Source organism: Camelus bactrianus, chromosome 4 (genome assembly GCF_048773025.1).
Source record: "Camelus bactrianus isolate YW-2024 breed Bactrian camel chromosome 4, ASM4877302v1, whole genome shotgun sequence".
Classification (NCBI taxonomy): Eukaryota; Metazoa; Chordata; class Mammalia; order Artiodactyla; family Camelidae; genus Camelus; species Camelus bactrianus.
Window position 1 is genome coordinate 32024055 of NC_133542.1, and position 19495 is coordinate 32043549.

The 19495-nt window shown below is 39.1% G+C and overlaps 1 protein-coding gene across 2 annotated transcripts in view; it reads left to right on the forward strand.

Moving 5' to 3' along the window:
• Positions 1-19495, forward strand: part of PUM3 (pumilio RNA binding family member 3) — a 45832-nt gene continuing 26337 nt past the window's right edge. Inside the window, exons 1-12 of one of the 2 annotated variants that reach the window (XM_010967892.3) lie at positions 1-129; positions 5488-5579; positions 6538-6753; positions 9422-9557; positions 10160-10235; positions 12424-12517; positions 12790-12856; positions 13886-14060; positions 15003-15106; positions 16039-16117; positions 18157-18255; positions 19150-19203. In XM_010967892.3, coding sequence (XP_010966194.2) covers positions 5495-5579; positions 6538-6753; positions 9422-9557; positions 10160-10235; positions 12424-12517; positions 12790-12856; positions 13886-14060; positions 15003-15106; positions 16039-16117; positions 18157-18255; positions 19150-19203 — 1185 coding nt within the window. In that variant the 5' untranslated portion in view covers positions 1-129; positions 5488-5494. Of the gene's footprint in view, positions 130-1680; positions 1803-5487; positions 5580-6537; positions 6754-9421; positions 9558-10159; positions 10236-12423; positions 12518-12789; positions 12857-13885; positions 14061-15002; positions 15107-16038; positions 16118-18156; positions 18256-19149; positions 19204-19495 lie in introns of those variants that run through there. The other variant, XM_074361632.1, reaches the window with a different exon arrangement.

Below are 19495 nucleotides of genomic sequence, written 5' to 3' on the forward strand. Positions count from 1 at the left end.
AGCCCCACCCCTTAACCCCAGTTCCGGGGCAGAAGAAGGGAAAACGAGGCTAGGGGGCGGGGCAAGGAGAGGAAGCGGAAGCCTAGGCGCGGAACTGAGACCCGCGCCTGTTTGGGCCACACGTGTGAGGTGAGTGCCGCGAGCTCTGTGGCTGCTCCCGGGAGGGCTTCGCCCCCTGCGTGGCCCTGGAGTGGGAAGGTCTCTTGGCTGGAGGTGTTCACACCTGTCACCTGCCGCGCAGTCTTCTGTGGCCTTTCCTACTCTAGGGGTTTGGGAGTTGACGGGAGCCTGGCGACAAAGGCAGGTTTTCAGCTCCTTTCCCTATCATGCTGCCTTGAGAGTGCTGGGTTAGCTTGAGCTACGTTCAGCCGCTAAAATCCTGGCCGGTGCTAGTCGCTCTCAACCTTTCTGTCTTGTGTTTGACAAACATCCACTCTGCGCCTGTTCGGTGCTGGCTGCCCAGTTTACCACCTGAATATACAGCTGCAAATTGTAAGCCCTGAGAAGAAAACGAGCTGGGTGCTGAGGTGGAGATTAGTCTGAGGGAGTGATTTTTAAACTGAGGACTAGAGCGTAGCGAGAGGCAACCCTGCAATCTGGAAGCCCAGGGAAAACCACTTTCAGCAGAGGCAGTAACTTGAGCTGAGTCCCTGAGGTGGCAGCTGTAGAAGGGGGACCAATGTAGTTGAATTAGAAATTCAGCGATACAAGGTACAGGGGTAGGGTGGGACGAGGCAGGGCTTTGAAGGCCACAGTGGGAGTTTAGGTTTACTCTACGATAGAAAAATACTCCCATTTGTTAGAACACACTGAAGGCTTATAAGCAAGGGAGAAACACAGTAGGTCCTGGTCCTTTTTAGAAAATGTATAATAGTTTGGATTATTATTGGTTATATAGTTGGAGATTATTGATGATAGTTTGAATTAGGGTGGTGGTAGTGGAGATCGAAGTTGGTGGGTTACAGGTATTTTTAAAGGAGACTCAAGAAAATTTACTGAAGGACTGAATGTAGCAGACGAGGGACAGGAAAGTTAAGTCTCAGGTTTCTTCCTTGAGCAGTGGAGTGGATGATGTGCCACACCTGAAATGGGGAAGAATGGGGAGGGGAGAAATAGGTGAGGATGTTATTGTTTTGAATGAGGATTTTACTGTTTTGGGGTGGTTTGCAGTGGAAAGTTAAAGAACTGTGTTTTGGATCTCTTAAGTGTTAAGGTGTCTGGTAGACAAGTAAATGGAGATTTCAGGTAAGCAGATAGATACACAAGTCTGGAGCCCAAGGAGACATTCCTAAGGGAAAAATCGTTTGGAGCCCAGCATAGAAAGTCATAGAACTGGACAAGATCACATGGGGAGAAGTGTGGAGAGAGGGGAGAGCACTTGAGGAATGCCAGCATTTAGAGGTTGGGTATTGAATGTTCACTACTTTAAAAGTACAATGCTGAGTCTGCTGAGAGGAGTGAGAAAACATCAGTCATAGGTCCCTCGACCGATGGGAAATCTTGCTGTTTTCCTTCACAAGGCAGAATTGGGCTCTCAGCTCTGTGACTCTCTAAACACTTTATATATACTCAAGTTATAGTGCTTAATTATGTTGTGTTTCAATTTTCTGCTTGCTTGTCTCCTCTGTTAAACCACAATTTGGTTTTTTCCTATATGTTTTTAAAAACCCATCAGGTTTCTAGCACATAGTTTGTAGGTATTCACATTTCAAGTCCAAGGTGTTATAAGACGGCCATCAAAATATGCCATGGAGATGAGGAGAATCATTTGGGAGAAAAGGAAGTTGTATGGAGGAGGAATGGTAAGAAATTGTCAGTTAGTCTGGGTTTGAAGGATGCCTAGGATTTATATAAATGGAGAATGACTTTAAAGTTTGGTTCCTGAAAGAGAATAGTGAGGGAGTAAGGATGATTTAAGTGTGGTATTTGTGATGTGTGTAATTTTTGAATGACTGTGAATGCCAGACTGAGTTTGAAATACTTCCTATAGGCAGTGGGAAACTTTTGAAAGTGTTGGAGCAGAGAAATGGTGTGAAACAGATGTGTCAGTGGAAGGTTAATCTGGCAGCAGGGAGTAGATCATAGCTAAATGGGTCTAATGGCAGAAAACAATCTGAGAAAGAGATGAAGAGCCTAAGTGGGGTAATAGAGGGAAGGGGAAAAGAGGAAACAGTTTCAAAACACTGGAATGTGGTGGTTGGATGTGATAGTACTGGGTCCCCAAGAGTGCATTTTGCCAAGTGAAAGAAGCAAGACCCAAAAGGCTGTATATTGTCTTGTTCCATTTATATGATATTTTTGAAAAGGCACAAAACTAGAGGGTGAAAAAGCAGCTGTCACTACCAAGACAGGGTGATTGCAAAAGGGTCTCCACAGGGGACTTTTAGGAGTTGTGGAACAGTTCTCTAAGAGGCTGTGGTGGAGGATGCATGATTCTGCATTTGTCAAAATCAGCACTGTCCACCACAAACAATGGACTGGAATGTGCAGATGAAAGAAACCTCAGCTGACATATCTGGAAATGTAATGCAGACTGGGACAAAATGAATCTAACTGCTACAAATGTATAAAATAACCTTGCTGAAGGAGAGGAGGGAAACTGGTTGACCTGGGTAACTGGAAAACTGTGTCTTGAATGGATACTGTGAGGGAAAAGAAATAAAGAACTGTCAGTAAACACAGTATTTTAGTTGGCAAATTTGTTTCTCATGGAGGTACGGTTAGCAATTCTGAAACTACTTTACATGTCTTCTAGGACTGACCAATGCACAAATAAATCATAGATCCTAGGAGGCAGGTTTCTCACTGTCAAAGAAGTTACTAATAAGCAAGAGAGGAAGACTGGAATGAACCCTGTGGCTCGTGATTAGAGTTGGAGACATTAGTACAAACTTGCTTAATAGTTAGATATGAAATACAGGTTTGTGTGTACACAGAGGTTAGTTACATACGTACATTACCCAGCCCTGTCTGGTGAAAAGTTGTAGAAGCAGTGACATCCCAGTGACAAGCACACCTAGCTCTTACATCTCAGCAAAAGGAGCCAGGGTTCCTTCAAGAAATGGCTGATTTTAGGGCTCATGCAGGGAAAATAAAAGGTAAACTTGAAACAAGTGCCAAGAATTAAGGACATGCTGAAAAGAAAAAAGGATGGACCATGTCAAAAGGACACAGAAGCAACCTGAGAGATTTCAAAGCTGAAACAATTTGAGCAACAAAATAAAGATACTCTTAGTCTATAACCCAAGTAACAAAGTATCTGTGAGGCCATACTGATGTAAATAACTGATTAAAGACATGAGAAGGAATGTATTTAATACAGGAGAAGGAATAAACTTTCCCTACAGAAGAATTCAAAATAATAAAGGAGATGTAACGGAGGGAAATAGAAAATCACCATTGAAACACCAAGACCCACTGGAGAATGCTGAAGTCAGTGGGGGACCAGGTATTTGCATGATCTCAAAATATATCATCCAAAATACTTATTAATTGCTGTGGGGATGTTCGTATATTGATTCAAATTCTTTAATACTCCCCCATCTAGGAAGTGGAGCTTATTTCCCCTCCCCTTCAATTTAGACTGAATTTAGTTGACTTCCTTCTAATAAATAGAGTGTGGGAAGGGTAGCCTAGTAACTTTGCAGTGAAGAAACCTGGCAAATACTACTTTCACTAAGTAATCAAGGTTAATATCACTGGTCCTGTTGATACGATGCTCCCAACATGACGTGATGAGAAGGGCCCCTGCCTCTATGGTATTATTCCGCCAAATCTGTAACGCCAGTCAAATCATGAGAAGGTGTCAGACAAACCACAGATGCAGGATGTTCTACAGAGTGCTGATCTCCATGAAACTGCCTCAGTCATGAGAAACAAAGACTGAGAAACTGCCACAGGTTGTTAGGAACTAAGACGATTTGATCATTAAATGCAGTGTATACTGGAACGGAATCAGGACATTAGTGGAAACACTGGCAAAGTCCAAATTCAGTAGTGTCATACTAGTGTTATTTCTCAGTTTTGGTAAATGCACCATGACCAGATTTTAACATTAGAGGAAGCTGTGGGGTATACTGGAATTTCCTGTTACCTTACCCAAGTCTTCTCTAAAACAAATTATATCAAAACAGTTAAATAGACAGAGAAAATGTATCAGTGAATGAATTTGGGGAAACTACATGCACAGAAGAGCTGAGGGATGCAGATGTGGTTATGAAGGCCATAGCCAAGTGGTAAAGTGACCCTGCAGTCGCTAATGTCCAAAGGAAATGGAGCAGTTCAGGGGCCATCCATTTTCCAGAATCATAGTAAAGCCTAGACTAAGAGCTGCTTTTTCCATAGTGTTCTTTGGATCCCTACTGGTCCCTAGAGATGTTCCAGGAAAAACTGGTTCAACCGTGGTTGGAAAATCCCTGCATGCTTTAGCTTGTGCTTGGTGATAAATGGTTTAAAATAGCAGATTTAAAGAGTGCCCCCCCCCTTTTTTTTACGAAGAAAGAAGCTTCATTCATTATTTTCATTTAACTCACTATTTCCCAAATATGTTTCACTCTGGAACTGTTTTTTTCTCATTTACCTATTTAGCTTGAGAAATTTGTTGTTCTTCAATGGAAAATTCTTGTGTAGGAATACCTGGAATTGTCTAGGGATCCCTAGCATCTTACTACAGAGGGTCAAATTCAGAAATTTAGAAATGAGTTGAATATGCAACTTTGGAAGTTACAGAATATACAAATGAAGCATAGTAACTTTTGCTCGGGGTACAGTCTGCTGATTTCAGGAGCCTTGGGTAGCCGAAGAGGTATCTGTTGTTGCCCTGTGTTTGGTGGGGTCTCTGTACCAAGAAGTAACCTGTTAGGCAGATTAATTAAAAGGAAGTATGAAATATTTCAACAATCTTATTTTGGAGGTCATTGAGAATTACTTTGTTGCCTCTTAGAGAATTAACAAATTAAACATTTGAAGCTAGTTTTCTGTTTTCCCTACCTTGGGTTACATAGGAAACTTTTAGATAATCTTTCATTAAATTTGAATATGTGATGAGTACAATGTGTTTCTTGTTCCTGTCTTTTTAGGGTAGAGACCAAGAAATCAAATGGTAATACTGTCAGTTTGTCCTCAGAGTCTTCCACACAGGCTGTAGGAAATGCAAACACTGACAGTTGTATGGTGCTTAGTGTAAATAGTAGTCTATTTTTAGCCATTACTATTGCTAAAATGTTGCCTCCAAAACATCACACATTAGCCAAGATGTGTCTGTGTGTGTGTGTTCTTAGTTTTTGTATTGATACCGTGTTTATTTTCAGTTTTACAATCTTAGAAGCAGTGATTGCATAGTTCCTGGACTCCTGGTGCCTGTGATGTACGCAAATGATTTGTCCTGCATTTGTGATCTCAAGGAGTGCATGTAGCAATGACTACTTAATGACTTATTAGATGAGAGCAGTTCAGTGATCCTCTTTGGATTTTGTCTTTGTTTTACAGAGTTGCTATGATGGAAGTCAAAGGGAAAAAAAAATTCACAGGAAAAGGTACAAAGACATCACAAGAGAAAAACAGACTTCATAAAAACAATGGTAAGACAGCCAAAGCATGCTTCCCATGTGGTTGTTTTGGCCCTCGGAGGGAGGGGTTGGGATGAGGGGGCTTGTAGCAGAACAGCCAGGGTAAGTGGTGGGTGAGACCCCTTTCTCAGCTCGCGGTGCTGTTACCTCATGTTAGTCACACTAATTCATCACATTTTATTTTAACATTTGATAAATTGTGGCTAATTAACACACCTACTTGTAAACCAAATACTCTATCTCCAGGATTTCTCATTGTGATGTCTTTATTATTCCATCAGGTGTCAGTATTGCAAAATAGAAAAGTCAGCAATTGTGTAAATAACTAGTTTCCTAAACAGTCTTTGGTTTGTTTTTGTTTTAGTTTTTGTTTTTGTTTTTGTTTTCTTAGGGCATAGCTCTTGGAGTTTTCATCTCATTTGTTATGTACTTAATTTGCAAGCTTTGTTAACCAAAGATTTTTATCAGATAAAATTTTTTCAAAGCCTATGAAGAAGTTTCCAAAACTAGAAATTTTGAAAAATAAACATTTTAAATTTGTCTATATGATATACTTTCTAAATTTTAAATGTTCATTTTATTCTTAGGCTGCTGTTACATTACTGAACCGTGAATACACATGCACATATATACAAGACCTACAAAGACATATAAATAATATCTTGACCATATGCCTATAACAGAAATATGGCTGACAACAGTTATCTCTAAAATTATGGGTAGTTTATATTATGTATTTCTCTACTTTGTAGGTTTTCTATAATGAACCTGTATTATAATTTTATGATCAAAGAAAGTTTTTAAATTTTGTTTTGATTTTTTTTTAAGTCCCCTTCTGCTCTATATTTGAGATTAAGACAAAGTAGGTTTCACTGAAGAGTGTGTAATTTTCTGTAGCATATACAACCCAGTGGATAAAAGATCTAGGCCCAGGGTCATTGAACTAATAATTACTTATTATTGTCACTAGATTCTGGTTCTTCGAAGACATTCCCAAAAAAAGTTGTTAAGGAAGGTGGACCTAAAATCACAGCTAAGAACTTCGAGAAGAGTGCCACAAAACCTGGGAAAAAAGGTGTGAAGCAGTTCAAGAATAAGCAGCAAGGGGATGAAGTACCAAAGAACAACTTCCAGCAGGCGCGTAAGTTCAACAAGAAGAGAAAATTCCGGCCAGACAGTAAAAATGGTAAGGAGTAATCCTCTTAGCGTCGTTTCCGCAGAAGCCCTGCCTGCCTGAGCTGCTGCCTGAACCTTTGTCCACGGGGACCCCAGAAGTCCGTTAGGGACCTCCCATTCTTGTTCCTCGACAGGCAGTATTTGGAGTGGAGGTGGTTGTGGCACGGTAGGTAGGGTTAAAGAAGCGACAGAAGGCATCTTCTCTGGCCAAAATTGTTCTCTGGTGCTGAGAATTCCTTACTTCCTAGGCCCTTGCTAAATTACCCTAGCTGTGGAGTTGGGCCAAGTTGTAATGCTTTGTACGTTGGAACCGCAATAAAACATTCATTTCTGTAGGCTTAAATTAATGAACTCGTTTATTCAACAAATAAATACTTGAATTTTCTATGCGCTGTCCTCAGAGATGGCGATAAAAATTCTTAGCCAGTAAAGGTGCGGGCCCCAGCTAACCAGCATGGAAGCTGGCCCTAAATAACCGCTGTGTCCCAGGTAGGTACCCACCTTGCTAGGGATGCCCTGGTAAACGAGAAGCGTGCGGCCTGCCGTATGTAGCCTAATATAGTCAGCCCAGCGGATGGCTCAGGCCTGGGGAGCAGTTCCAGGAAAGGTGTAGTATACGCGTGATGGGTTTGGCTTGAATTGGCTCAGGATAGGGTGCTGAGTGATCAGCAGTGTTGGCAGGGCTCCTATTTGTCTATTGAAACAAACTACTCGTCTCTTCATTAGGATGCTCAGGGGGTCATTTCTAACCCAGAGGCTTGCTGTCTGTTGTAGAGCCTGCCCTTGCTGTGCGTTGTCCTGCGCTGCACTCAGACAAGCAGTTTCCAGGTCCCCTGTGCTGACGTACACACACCTGCTCTGCAGCATTCTGAGAATTTCTCTGCTGTCTTTCATCCTCTTTTCCTCCCACATAGTGTATCCTTAACCCTGCTCCTGCCAACTGAGACCGCTGCCAGGGGGCCACGTTAGTCCAGTCCCTCAGCCCTGGTCCCTGCTCTCCGCTCTGCCTAGGGCCGCTCCCTGGAGGGATAGCAGCCTGAAGACAGGGAAGCGTTTCATTATTTCTCATTAGGCCTGTAGGATTCTTTCGTGCTCCAGCCCCCATCTCTCCTCCCCTTCTCTTTCTGCTTCCCTTTCCTAGCTTCCCTAGTAGGTCCTAAATCTTCCTTTCCAGCCTTGAGTTCTTGACACCTGCATTTTTAAACACACACATTCTTATCCTAATGTGGTATAGCCCTGCTTCCATTTGCTGCAGCAGACCAGTTCCTGGCATCTCAAAATGGAACTCTGATTTTATTTTCTTATACTTTTATACCAGCAACTGAGGCTGATTGGATACCAGACATCCCCAGAGTTGTTTATATCTACTGCAGCCTAGCATGGCCTGTGTCAGGGGTGCCCATATGTCTGTGGAATTAAGTGAGCTCCAGATCAGTTACTATCCTCTGCTGTATAGTACCTGATGCCCTGATATTAATGCTAAATATGCCCTTTGTTGCCTGTAATTCTCCATTACCAGGCTGGGAATAAATGAGTAAGCAGTAAGAGGAGTAATTAAATACATGGTAGTATATTGTATGCTGTTAAAAATTATATTCTTGAGAAATATTTAGTTTCATGGAAGGATGCTTGCAACTTAACAATGTTTAAAGATACTAAGATTCTGAATTTTTAAAGAAAATTAACATAAAACATGCATAGGGAAGAAGGCAAGAAGAAAATGTTAATCCCTAGGTTTGAGGATTGTAGGAGAATTTTGTTTTTTACATTTTCCAAGCATTTTATAATGAGTGTAGTTTCTAATTAGAAAGGGAAGTATTTAGGAATAACTAATTCTCCTAAGAGTTCTTTGCACGGTCCTCATGTGAATAATGCCCATTTTATTAAGTTGTTGTTTTGCCTCATTGGGCTTTTTTATTCAGTTGATAAGTTACTCAGATGGTGAAGACAAAAAATAACAAATAGAATGATACCTGACATTTACGGCATGACCCTAACTGGAGAGAACTTAGGGGTTTTGATTGTGCACTGTCCTGGGTAAGAGACAGCAGAGACTGAAGTTTCCGGGTCATCTCTGGGCTTGAATCATGGCTCTGCCACCTAGGAGTTGTGACCTTGGACAAGTACTTAACTGCTTGATGCCTCTGTTTCCCCGACATGGAAAGGGATAATAAAAGTACGCACCTCACAGGGCTGTTAGAAGAATTAAATTGCTAAATGCGTAACAGCACTCAGAATAGTGAATTTTTGAATATTGTTTTTCCTATTGTAATTTGGACTAATTTTTGTCTTCATTGAAAACTGATTATACCTAAAGTCTGATTATTTTAATGGTCTAAAGTAAAATTTTATTTTACAGTTGAAAAAAGATGCTTAAAAATTTTTTAATTGCTTTTACAATCCTTTTAGTTTCCTTTTTTTGTTTTCTTAATAGGTACCCTGTTAAGAATCAATAAATAGGTATTGAATGAATGAACAGTTGGTGTCAACCAAATTTAAAATGTGTAAACTGCTCAGAAAATGAAATAAAGTATAAGCTGATAGGGAGTGATGTTTTTCTCCTGGCTTCCACAATAAGTATTCATCTTGATTAGTGATTTCTGTGTGCACCGCATTTGTACTTGTTTATGGCACTGAGAATGTTAAATGAAATTGAAAATAATTTCTGTAATGACTAGAATCAGCAGCCAAGAAGCCCAAATGGGATGAATTCAAAAAGAAGAAGAAAGAGCTGAAGCAGAGCAGGCAACTCAGTGATAAAACCAACTATGACATTGTGGTTCGGGCAAAGCAGATCTGGGAGATCCTAAGAAGGTAATGCTACCTAATGGCGTCATTATTAGGCCCTTTGAGGTGGTGGAGGAGTAACAGTGTCCCTTGTAAGTAGTGTGATGTCCTAAAATAAATGACGTAGCACTTGGGTTATTTAGGGAGTACTCAGACACTCCGGTAGAGGCATCGGTGTTCGGATGTCTGCCCATGGCAGAAATGTGTGGGATCATTAGGATGGTCGGGTCTGTTTATGAAAATGTATGAGAGTTAAAATGGGTTTGACATCCTTCCTGAAAAATTTCTGAGAAAATGAAGGACAATTTCTTAGCCGCTTGGTTTTGAAATAGTTGAGTATTTGGTGTCTTGGACTTGTTTTATTATTTTCTTTACTTTTGAAGTTCTGGCTGTCAAGATTTAGACTGATACATAAAATTATACCTTGTGAGATGAGTTTCAGCCTTTGAGAAAATTACTTTTCTCTGGCTGCTCTGAAATAGTAATTTTAGTGTCAAAGGTTTGCTGCCTTTGAAGTGAAAATCATACCGAAGTAGGTGAACATACATAGGCTGGTATGGTGTTTAGTTTGGGGTGTTTAAAATAATGTCTTTACTTAGGCTATGTTTTCTACCTCTTCTCATTTATAGAAAAGACTGTGACAAAGAAAAAAGAGTGAAGTTGATGAGTGATTTGCAGAAGTTGATTCAAGGGAAAATTAAAACTGTAAGTAGATGCAGTTTTAACAGTTGAAACTGACTCACTCTCAGTAAAGGGTAGTTGACTATTCATGACAGGTGAAATTGGTTTTGTCCTTAATGTATTTGGGCTCAATTTTCAAATACCTTTTATAATACTGACTAAAAAATTTAATAGTGAGGGAGGGGCCTTATTGCTGGGAAACTGTAAAAAGACTGAAGTATTTGGCTGTTCATTTTTAAATAGTTTACTTAAAGTAAGTCAGTGTTCTTTTAGAGTGGTCTTTAGGGATTTATTAGTTCAGCAGTATTTGTTGGAGTGTCTTGTGTGAACTCTTCACACTTTTGTACATTCCAAGTTGCTGGCTATTTTGTGTATGTGATATGAACGTATGATTACTTTCTTTTCTTCCCTGCTTTTATAAGCATCATGCAAAGATGTTTAATAAATTTGGGAGTTCTAAAGTGATTTTCATTGTTGCTGTTTAGTCCTGTTTTATAGTAAACTTCTGTTGACTCTTGTATATTTGGATAAATACTTAGTGATACTCACTTGTTAGCCAACAGACTCAGTATCTTTGGAGACCCTGGAGGGCAGTCTTTGCCAAACCATGTACATGGGTCTAACCAGATGTTGTGTTGCAGTTTGAAGGACTGTCTTAAAATAGCAAGCTCCCAGCTGCTGCTTCCTTACAAAGCCAGCAAGATCATTTTAGGATAGAACTCCTCATCTCTAGCAGTAGTCTGTTATCCTCAATTTACAAATAATTTGCGCTCAGGATCCTTCCCCAGTTACTGTTAGGTTATTAGTGCATTCCCATAGACTTGGGACTGAGTCTGGTATTCACATCCTCACTCTGCTCTTTAGAATACATGTGCCTTTGGACAATAACAGCCTGTTTATTGATTATTTGCTGTGTGCTGGGAATTATGCTAACCAGTGCATATTTTGTGTCCTTTAACTTAAGTCATCATCCCTATTAGACATTTGATACATCTGGACTCAGGGAAGTTAAGTTTCACCCCCAGGATCACAAGGGTAGCAAGTTATTTAACTTTTCATGAATTTTATTTTCTCATCTATAAAGCGCCAATAACAACAACCCTCTTTTAAAGTTGCTTTGAGGTCTCAATGAGAGAAATATACTTAAAGCACATATGTTGGTTATATAGTAGGTAATCAATATATGCACAAAACAGCCTTTTTTTAAAGAAATTATTTTTTAAGTTTTATCAAAAATGTTTATGCAAATCTCCCGTAAGGAAATTCTGAAATCCATGATTTTGGGTGAAGATACACCTTCGCCTTCTGTTTTGTTAGAATTTAAAAATTTGAAGACAGAGCAACAAATAATAAACACTATTAAAGTAGACTCTTAACATAGCATATAAAAATTGTGTATGACTTATTATTTGTAGTTATCATTTTAGAAAACTGATCAGCAGCTCCTTCAGTGAGGATCTGATCTGTCCAATAACTGTGAAGGGGATTAGACTGGAAAGTCAGATTTGAAATAAAACAACTTTTCTAGAAATAAAACTGAATATATGTTCAGGGGTTATTATGAAAACGTAAGAATTGAAGTGGTTAGCTCATAATGTGATTGCCCCTTTGTGTCTAGATGTAATTATTTATGTAGTGGGACTTTGGCTGCCAATGCCAAACATTCTTACACCATTTATGTCTTAAAAAAAAAAAAGATCGAAAAAGGAAGAAAAAAAGAAACCATCAGGGAGAACCTGCAGCCTTGTTAGACCGATGTTTCTGTAGCGATAATTGTCATGTATAAAAAACAACAGTAACAATAAAGCGACAAATCATTATTATTGAGAAAAAAACCAGAAAATAGAATTATTGAATTGGAAAAGTCCTCTTTTAGGGAAAGTAACTTTCAGAGAAATGAGAAATGCAGTGTGTATAATCACTGGGTAGGTTTGGTTTGGCTTTAATTCTAACGATAGAATCTTGCAAGATAGTTAAATCCCTCCCTGTCTCAGTGCCATTATGGTAGGCGGCCAAGCCAAAGAATGCCATTCTGTACAATTAAAACAAGAATTTCTTCTCTGAAGTAACCTAGGTTTGATTAGCCATGAAGATCCTACTTTTTTTCCTAACAGGGAATTCTTAAAGAGGCAGTAGCACAACATAAATAAGATGACAAAAAAGTACGTCTTCAGGGAAAATTAATCTAAAGACGCCAACTGTTTTCCTGCAGATTGCCTTTGCACATGATTCAACTCGAGTGATCCAGTGTTACATTCAGTATGGCAACGAAGAGCAGAGAAAACAGGCTTTTGAAGAACTGCGAGGTATTCTATATTGAAGATAATTGTGTAACCATTTGTGGAAACTAGCTTGTCTACTCTTGAAATAACCAAGACTGTCCTGGGACAGAATTCTCTTGAGAGGAAGCTGTGTGACTTCTGCCAGACCAGTTCTGTTTTTATTTGTTCTTTGCCTGGAACAAATAGAGAGTTAACTTGTTTGTGGTCCCAGGATTGTGTGTTTATGTGGTTCTGTCCTTGATTCTGGAGGACTGAAGTGAGGTTATCTAATCATTGTAATGTGTTTTGTTTTTCAGGTGATTTGGTAGAATTAAGTAAAGCTAAATATTCCAGAAATATTGTTAAGAAATTTCTCATGTATGGGTGAGTTGTTTTATTTATAAAATATATTTTTACTAGTTTTTTAAAGGTGTGGATAGCAATTGTGTGCAAATAAATGTTACTTAAAAGCCTGTGATTCTGACAGTAGCTTTAGCAGATGCTTGTGATGTTTCCAGGGAGTGTAGTCTTCAGAACAATGATTGAAATTAGTGTAGAATGGGGCCACTGCCTTTAGCATCCTTATGAGTCTATTGTGAAGCCCTGGAAGAAGAGAAATGGTTGTGATGAACTTGTGATTAGTCACCAGTTATTTCGAGGGTGGAGTGTTGGGGATGGGGGAGGGGTAGATGAGTAAACTCAGAGGCAGGGTCACTGGGTTAGGAAGTGTCAGGATGGGAGGATTTCCTAAATTAGGTGGAATTGATACTTGTCTTCCCTTCTCAAGTATAATAAGGTGACAGAATACATTAACCAACAATGAAATGTGTAGTTAACAAATTTTTAATAACTGTATTCCTGACTAGAATTATTGGCTGCTTGATTGTTTTAGGATGGAATAGAAATACTTGTCATTAAGTCTTTTAAGAATCCTAGAATATATTCTATTCATATTTTCCTGCATCTTTGACTTTTACCTTCTCCTTTTCTCCTTCTACCCTACTTCTTTCATGCTGAACAATTTAATCACGGGAGCTGTCATTTACTGAGTGCTTCCTGTGTGCTAGTTCCAGTTCTCAGTGCATCTGAACTCATTTATCCTCCCATCAGCCTTATTGCTTCTGTTTTACGACTGAAGACACTGAGGTGCAGGGAGGTCCAGTAACCTGCCTAGGGTCTCTCAGCTGGGAAGCAGCTAGCTTTCAAACCTAGGCAGGCTGGCCCCTGAGTCACTTAGAAAGCTTGAGGTAGAAACGCAGGGCAACTTGATGTTCCTTCTCGTAGCATGTCTCTAGGTTAGACGCCCCACGCACACAATGATGAGTTGGTCTTAAGAGAAGTAAGTTATGTTTTGTTGCCTCCCAACTTTTCTCCTTCTATCATGATCTTTTCCCACGGTTACGTTGGGTTCAGGAGTAAAGCACAGATCGCGGAGATAATGAGAAGTTTTAAAGGCCACGTGAGGAAGCTGCTGCGGCACGCGGAAGCGTCAGCCATCGTGGAGTACGCCTACAATGACAAAGCCATCTTGGAGCAGAGGAACATGCTGACAGAAGAGCTCTATGGGAACACGTTTCAGCTCTACAAGGTGATGTTGCAGGGCGTTCTTCCCAGAGTGCTTACTTCTTCTGTATGCTGTTGTTTTCACAATGTATTTTCACTTTGGTTGGTCCTTTAAGAGACTCTCATACCCTTTATTCTCTGGGATTATTTTAGTCTCTGGTGTAATGAGCAGGTGATCGTACAATTCCTCCTCCCAGAGCACCGTCTTTCAATCCCCTGTAAGTTAAACTGTTCTTGCTTCTACTTCCCGAGTACTCTGTGTAATGCTTCAGTACGTCTGTTTCTACAGTCAGATAGACCAAGGAAGAAGATTCTTAATAGTCAGTGAAGCTTTGTCAGCACTCCCTGACCAGCTCTGGTTGAATCAAGCTCCCTGTCACTACCTTCTCCTGTGTTTCTCCACGTTGTATCCAGGGAGGAACCAGAGTAGGGAGACCCAACAACCTTGGATTTAGTACAAGGCCAGTAAAGGGACTGGGACAGTTAAAGCATCTCTTTCAGTCCTTAAGACACAAATACACACGTTTATCTCAAGAGTGATGGATTAATTCCTGGGTTGCCTCTTCTAATCAGGTTCAGCTCCTAGGTTGAACTTAGTGCTCTGTTTCTTTTGTACCAGTCAGTATAAGAATATCCAGCTCATTACAGAACAAACACATAGTGGCAAGAATTTGTTAACTGACTGCTTGATCTCGTGATTAGGTACGTGCTAGATGCTTGGCAGGTATGTACTGGCTGGTTGAGTTGGTTTGTTACTCAGCTTTGCTCTGTGGGTACATTGGTGGGTGTACAGACAGGATGAGATAATCAAGAATTTCTCCTTGAGGGTATCTGCTGCCGGGCTCTTGTTACGTAAATATGGGAGATCTGAAAATTATTTTAAGTTTATGTAAAATGACTGATTTTCTTCGTTCTGAAGTTGAAGAAACTTGATTAAATTTAGAGGGGTTTGATTTTTCTTTTGCAGTCAGCAGATCACCCAACACTGGACAAAGTATTAGAGGTACAGCCAGAAAAACTAGAGCTTATCATGGATGAAATGAAACAGATTCTAACGCCCATGGCCCAAAAGTAAGAAAGCTGTTTTTGTTTTGTCTTAACAAATGGCATTCACAGGAAGAAAGTTTTATATAGCCTTTTCTATAGAAAAGGTGGATGGTTTCCCAGTTACAGTCAGTTATTTAAATCGGATTGTGGGACATAAAAGCCCCTGCGCATGGTTGTCTTAGCATCTGTGCCACAGAGGAGTGGTTTGGGCATGGCCTCTGGAACCAGACTTCCTGGTGTGAATCCTCAGTTATTCACTATGTGACCTTGAGCAACTTAACCTCTCTGTGCCTCCGTTTCCATATCTATAAAATTGGGATAATAATAGTACATATTTCATAGAATTTTATGAGGATTAAATGGGTTAATACTTCCAGAATGCTCAGAACAGTGCTTTACCATTAAAAACAACATGTTTTGCCATCTGCTTGGGTACTCCGTGTGTACTTGAAGTCTTTGGTGCCTCTACTGTACCCCTGAATTCACCGAGTGTCACACCAGGAGGCGTGGATCAGTTAGGCATTGTGGCAGTTGCTGCCACTAGACTGATCTATTCAGGTTTTAACTGCTAAAATTATTTTGTGAAACTAACCCACATAAAGGAGGCTTGTCGAAAAGAAAATAGCTATTAAAAAAAAAGTCCAAATGTGGATTTCTCTTTACATGTGCAGTATTAGGTAAAAGAATATGGGTGTCCTTATTTAAGAAAGTCGAGTGTGTTTTGAATAATTTCATGTTTGACAGTTAGATACTAGATGACACTAAATATTTTTAATAGTCCAGGTTTTTATTTTAAGTCTTAGTATTGCTAAAGATACAGTCTATCGTATGCCAGATTACACTCACTAAAACCATTTCACTTGTTTTGAATATTTCAGGACAACCAAGGTTACCTACCTCTGTATTATTGCAGTGCCAGATCTGATGTATTTTCTTTTCTTTTCTTCTGTTTTCAGGGAAGCTGTGATTAAGCACTCACTAGTGCATAAAGTATTCTTGGACTTTTTTACCTATGCACCCCCAAAGCTAAGATCAGTAAGTTCTTGGTTTTGATTTTAAACTGGAGGGAGAGCTGTGTGAAAAAGTGAAATACCGCTTTGATGTATATTGGCTTTTGAAAATTTTAAAGAATTATTTTCTTATTTAGGAACGATAATACACTAAATTTCCTTTGAACATGTCTGCTAATTCCGTTTAGCTTTTTTGCCAGAAGACACTAGAATTGACCATAGTTTTATCAATTTCATTGAATTGTTATACTTTAATTGTAATCCAGAGAGTATCCTCTAGCTTAACCTAACCAGAAAATTAACTAACTAACACATTGGAGGAATATTCAGCATTCAGGGAGTTTGAAATTCACCTGTGTTGATACCAAAAAAATTTATGTTGACTTTAAGAGGTTAGGGGAGGACACTAGGTAAAACTAAATGGACCATGAAAAACTGGACCTTATATGAGAGTGAAGGTAAATTGCACTGCCCTTCAAGACAGTGATGGGACTGCAGATGAGAATTCATTTTGTCCTCTGATACTTGCTTGCCTTATCATTACTGTGAACTCATTGTCAATTTGTTCTCATTCTGATAGTAAGTAATAACCAAATAATAAGACTCACTTTTTAAAAAAATATACCAGGTTAAACATTCATAGGAATTTTGACCCTCTCAAAACTGACATGCAAAATAGTTTTCCAAGAGCAGGCACCTACCTAAGAATGCTGCTGCTTCCCTTTGGGGGATTTCCCATTCCTGCACAGCATAGATCTCAAAGTTCTAGATTTACTGAGGCAGGAGTTTATTCTCAGAACTGAGAAAAATGATCAATTGAATATGTTCAGTAGTGGAAAGACTTTATCTTGTTAGTATTGAATGTGTTTTAGTAATCGCAAAAAATCATTGGGAACTTAGTGTGAATGTAAAGTAATCAGACAAATCTTTCTGGCCCTGGGGCTTTTTCAAAAGGAGACTTAAAAAACCTTTGGAGATAAGGGAAGCATAATTAGAATATATATATAACTCGCCAGTTGGATAACTTTGAAGAGATTCATAAGTTTAGGTATGTAAGCTGAAAGCTGCATTCTTGAGATTCATCCTTGCTAAGGATTATAAAATAGTTAAGGGTGAAATTGCTCATTCCTTATTGATAAAAATGGGATCTACCTTTCTCCCTCCTGGCAGGAGACTTTGTAATAAATTAATGATTGGATTTTTACTAAAAGTTCTTTGGTAAGTGAAGGCCTAGGCTCAGTGTTACTACAGAGATTAGTTCTTTGAGAAATGTTAAGTGTCTTTATTGTGAATTACTAATACGATTTCCAGAGGTAATCCAGTGATAAACTAAAAAAGAAAATCTTTTTCGGCCAGAAATTAGTGTTTTGGTTTTCTTTTTTTTTTTTTTTAACATTTTTTATTGATTTATAATCATTTTACAATGTGTCAAGTGTTTTTGTTTTCTCTTCATCATATATTTGACTCTTTTAGGGAAGAGTTTGTTTATTTCATCTGGCTTTTCTGTTAAAAACTCCCTTCCTTCTCCAGCCAACTCTTAGATTTTTTTTTTTTTTTGAAAAATTTAGAATGTACTATACGCATACACTTGACCCCTGAACAGTATGGGAGTTGGGGGTGCTGACACTCCCATCCACCACCAGTCAAAAAATCCATGTATAATCAATCAGCCCTCCCATCAGCATTTCCGATTGTGGATTTACCCAGCCGCAGATCGTGTAGTGTTGTCATACGTGCTTACTGAAAAAAATCCACATATAAGTGGACCCACGTGGCTCAAACCACATTTGAGGGTCCACCCTACATAGTTTTTTGAATAGTCGTTGGTAAAACTCAGGTATTTTAATAGAAATTGACTGTCAGCAGTATTTGCTGCTTTTAATGGAAAAGAATGTTTCCAGAAAGAAGTTGCATGTTTGCATGCCTATCTACAGAAGTAAAAATTAAAATATTTACTACGTATACTTTCTTCCTTTCATTCTCTGTGCATAACTGCTCCTTAGTAGACAGATTTTGAAAAGGCAGAAAGAGTAAACCAAAGCGCTGACTGCATTTATCCCGCAGGAAATGATTGAAGCCATCCGAGAAGCAGTGGTGTACCTGGCGCACACGCACGATGGCGCCAGAGTGGCCATGCACTGCCTGTGGCACGGCACGCCCAAGGTAAGCGTGTCAGTCAGGGCTTGGCTTGCCTTTTCTCCGACTTCCAGTCTCCTTTGGCTTTTGTGCTGTTCTGCATAAAAGCATTACCTTTGCAAAGTTGTGCCTCAGGAACTCACTGAAATCGGCTCCACTTTGGACCGTGTGATTCTCCTCTACTGGGGTCTTCCTTAAAAAGTTTGAAAACCTTGAGCTGTCATTGTACGGGCAGGGCTCTGTCATACAAGTGAGCACAGTGTTTCTGTTAGGCTTAAGAGTATAGAAGTTGTGGTACCTGTCAGGCTCTTTGATTCCTCATTTACTGATCTTGTTGCCCAGAAGGGAGAGGAAGGAGAAGATACTGAACAGCCACAGGTGTGCTCCTGTGGGTCTTCAGTACTTTGAGGGAAAAGGTAAAGATGTGTATTAATTACAGACGTTTAACAGAAATGATCCTCTTTTCCTTGATCAGTATAATTCTGCCTTTGAAAGACAGTTGTACTTGGTCTACTTTTTAGATTAATGCAAATTTAATTTACCTTCAACAAATAATGTATTGAACGCCATCTGTATGCTAGACCTGTATGCATTTGAAATCAGTTCAGACCTTGGAATAGGGGAGCTCAGTTCTTATTCTAAGAGGAGCTTGTTTCACTAGGTTTGCCTGGCAACTAATAATTTTATGGTTCCATATTTATGTCTCAATGGGTTGTCACATGTGGGTCTAAGATTAGAATAACTCTGAGCGGGTTTGTTACAGTATGTTACATTTTTTTTGTTCTGACTGAATAACTATTTTCACTAATGAAAATTATGCAACTCTGATGAATGTTTAATGTTATAAATAATTTTTAACTACAAAATACTGTACTCTATAACTAAATCTATAAGTTCATTGAGACATTTTTCTTTTTTAAGGACAGGAAAGTGATTGTGAAAACAATGAAGACTTATGTTGAAAAGGTGGCTAATGTAAGTATAGTAAGACTGCGTATTTCTTTTAATTATTTTTCATGGTAAAAAGAATCTCTTATAGAAAATTTGAAAAATTGAGAAGAAAATCCAATAAGAAAATTTCTTATTTTGTTACATCCTGTTTCTATGCATGTGCATGTATTTTATATATTATTAAATTTACACAAAATGAAATTTCTCCTCTTTTTATTTACATTGTACTGTGACAATTTTCCGTTTTTATTAGGTATTTTTTGAAGACCTGATATTTAGTCTCTAGGTAAATTGTACCTCAGAAAGTTGTTACCAA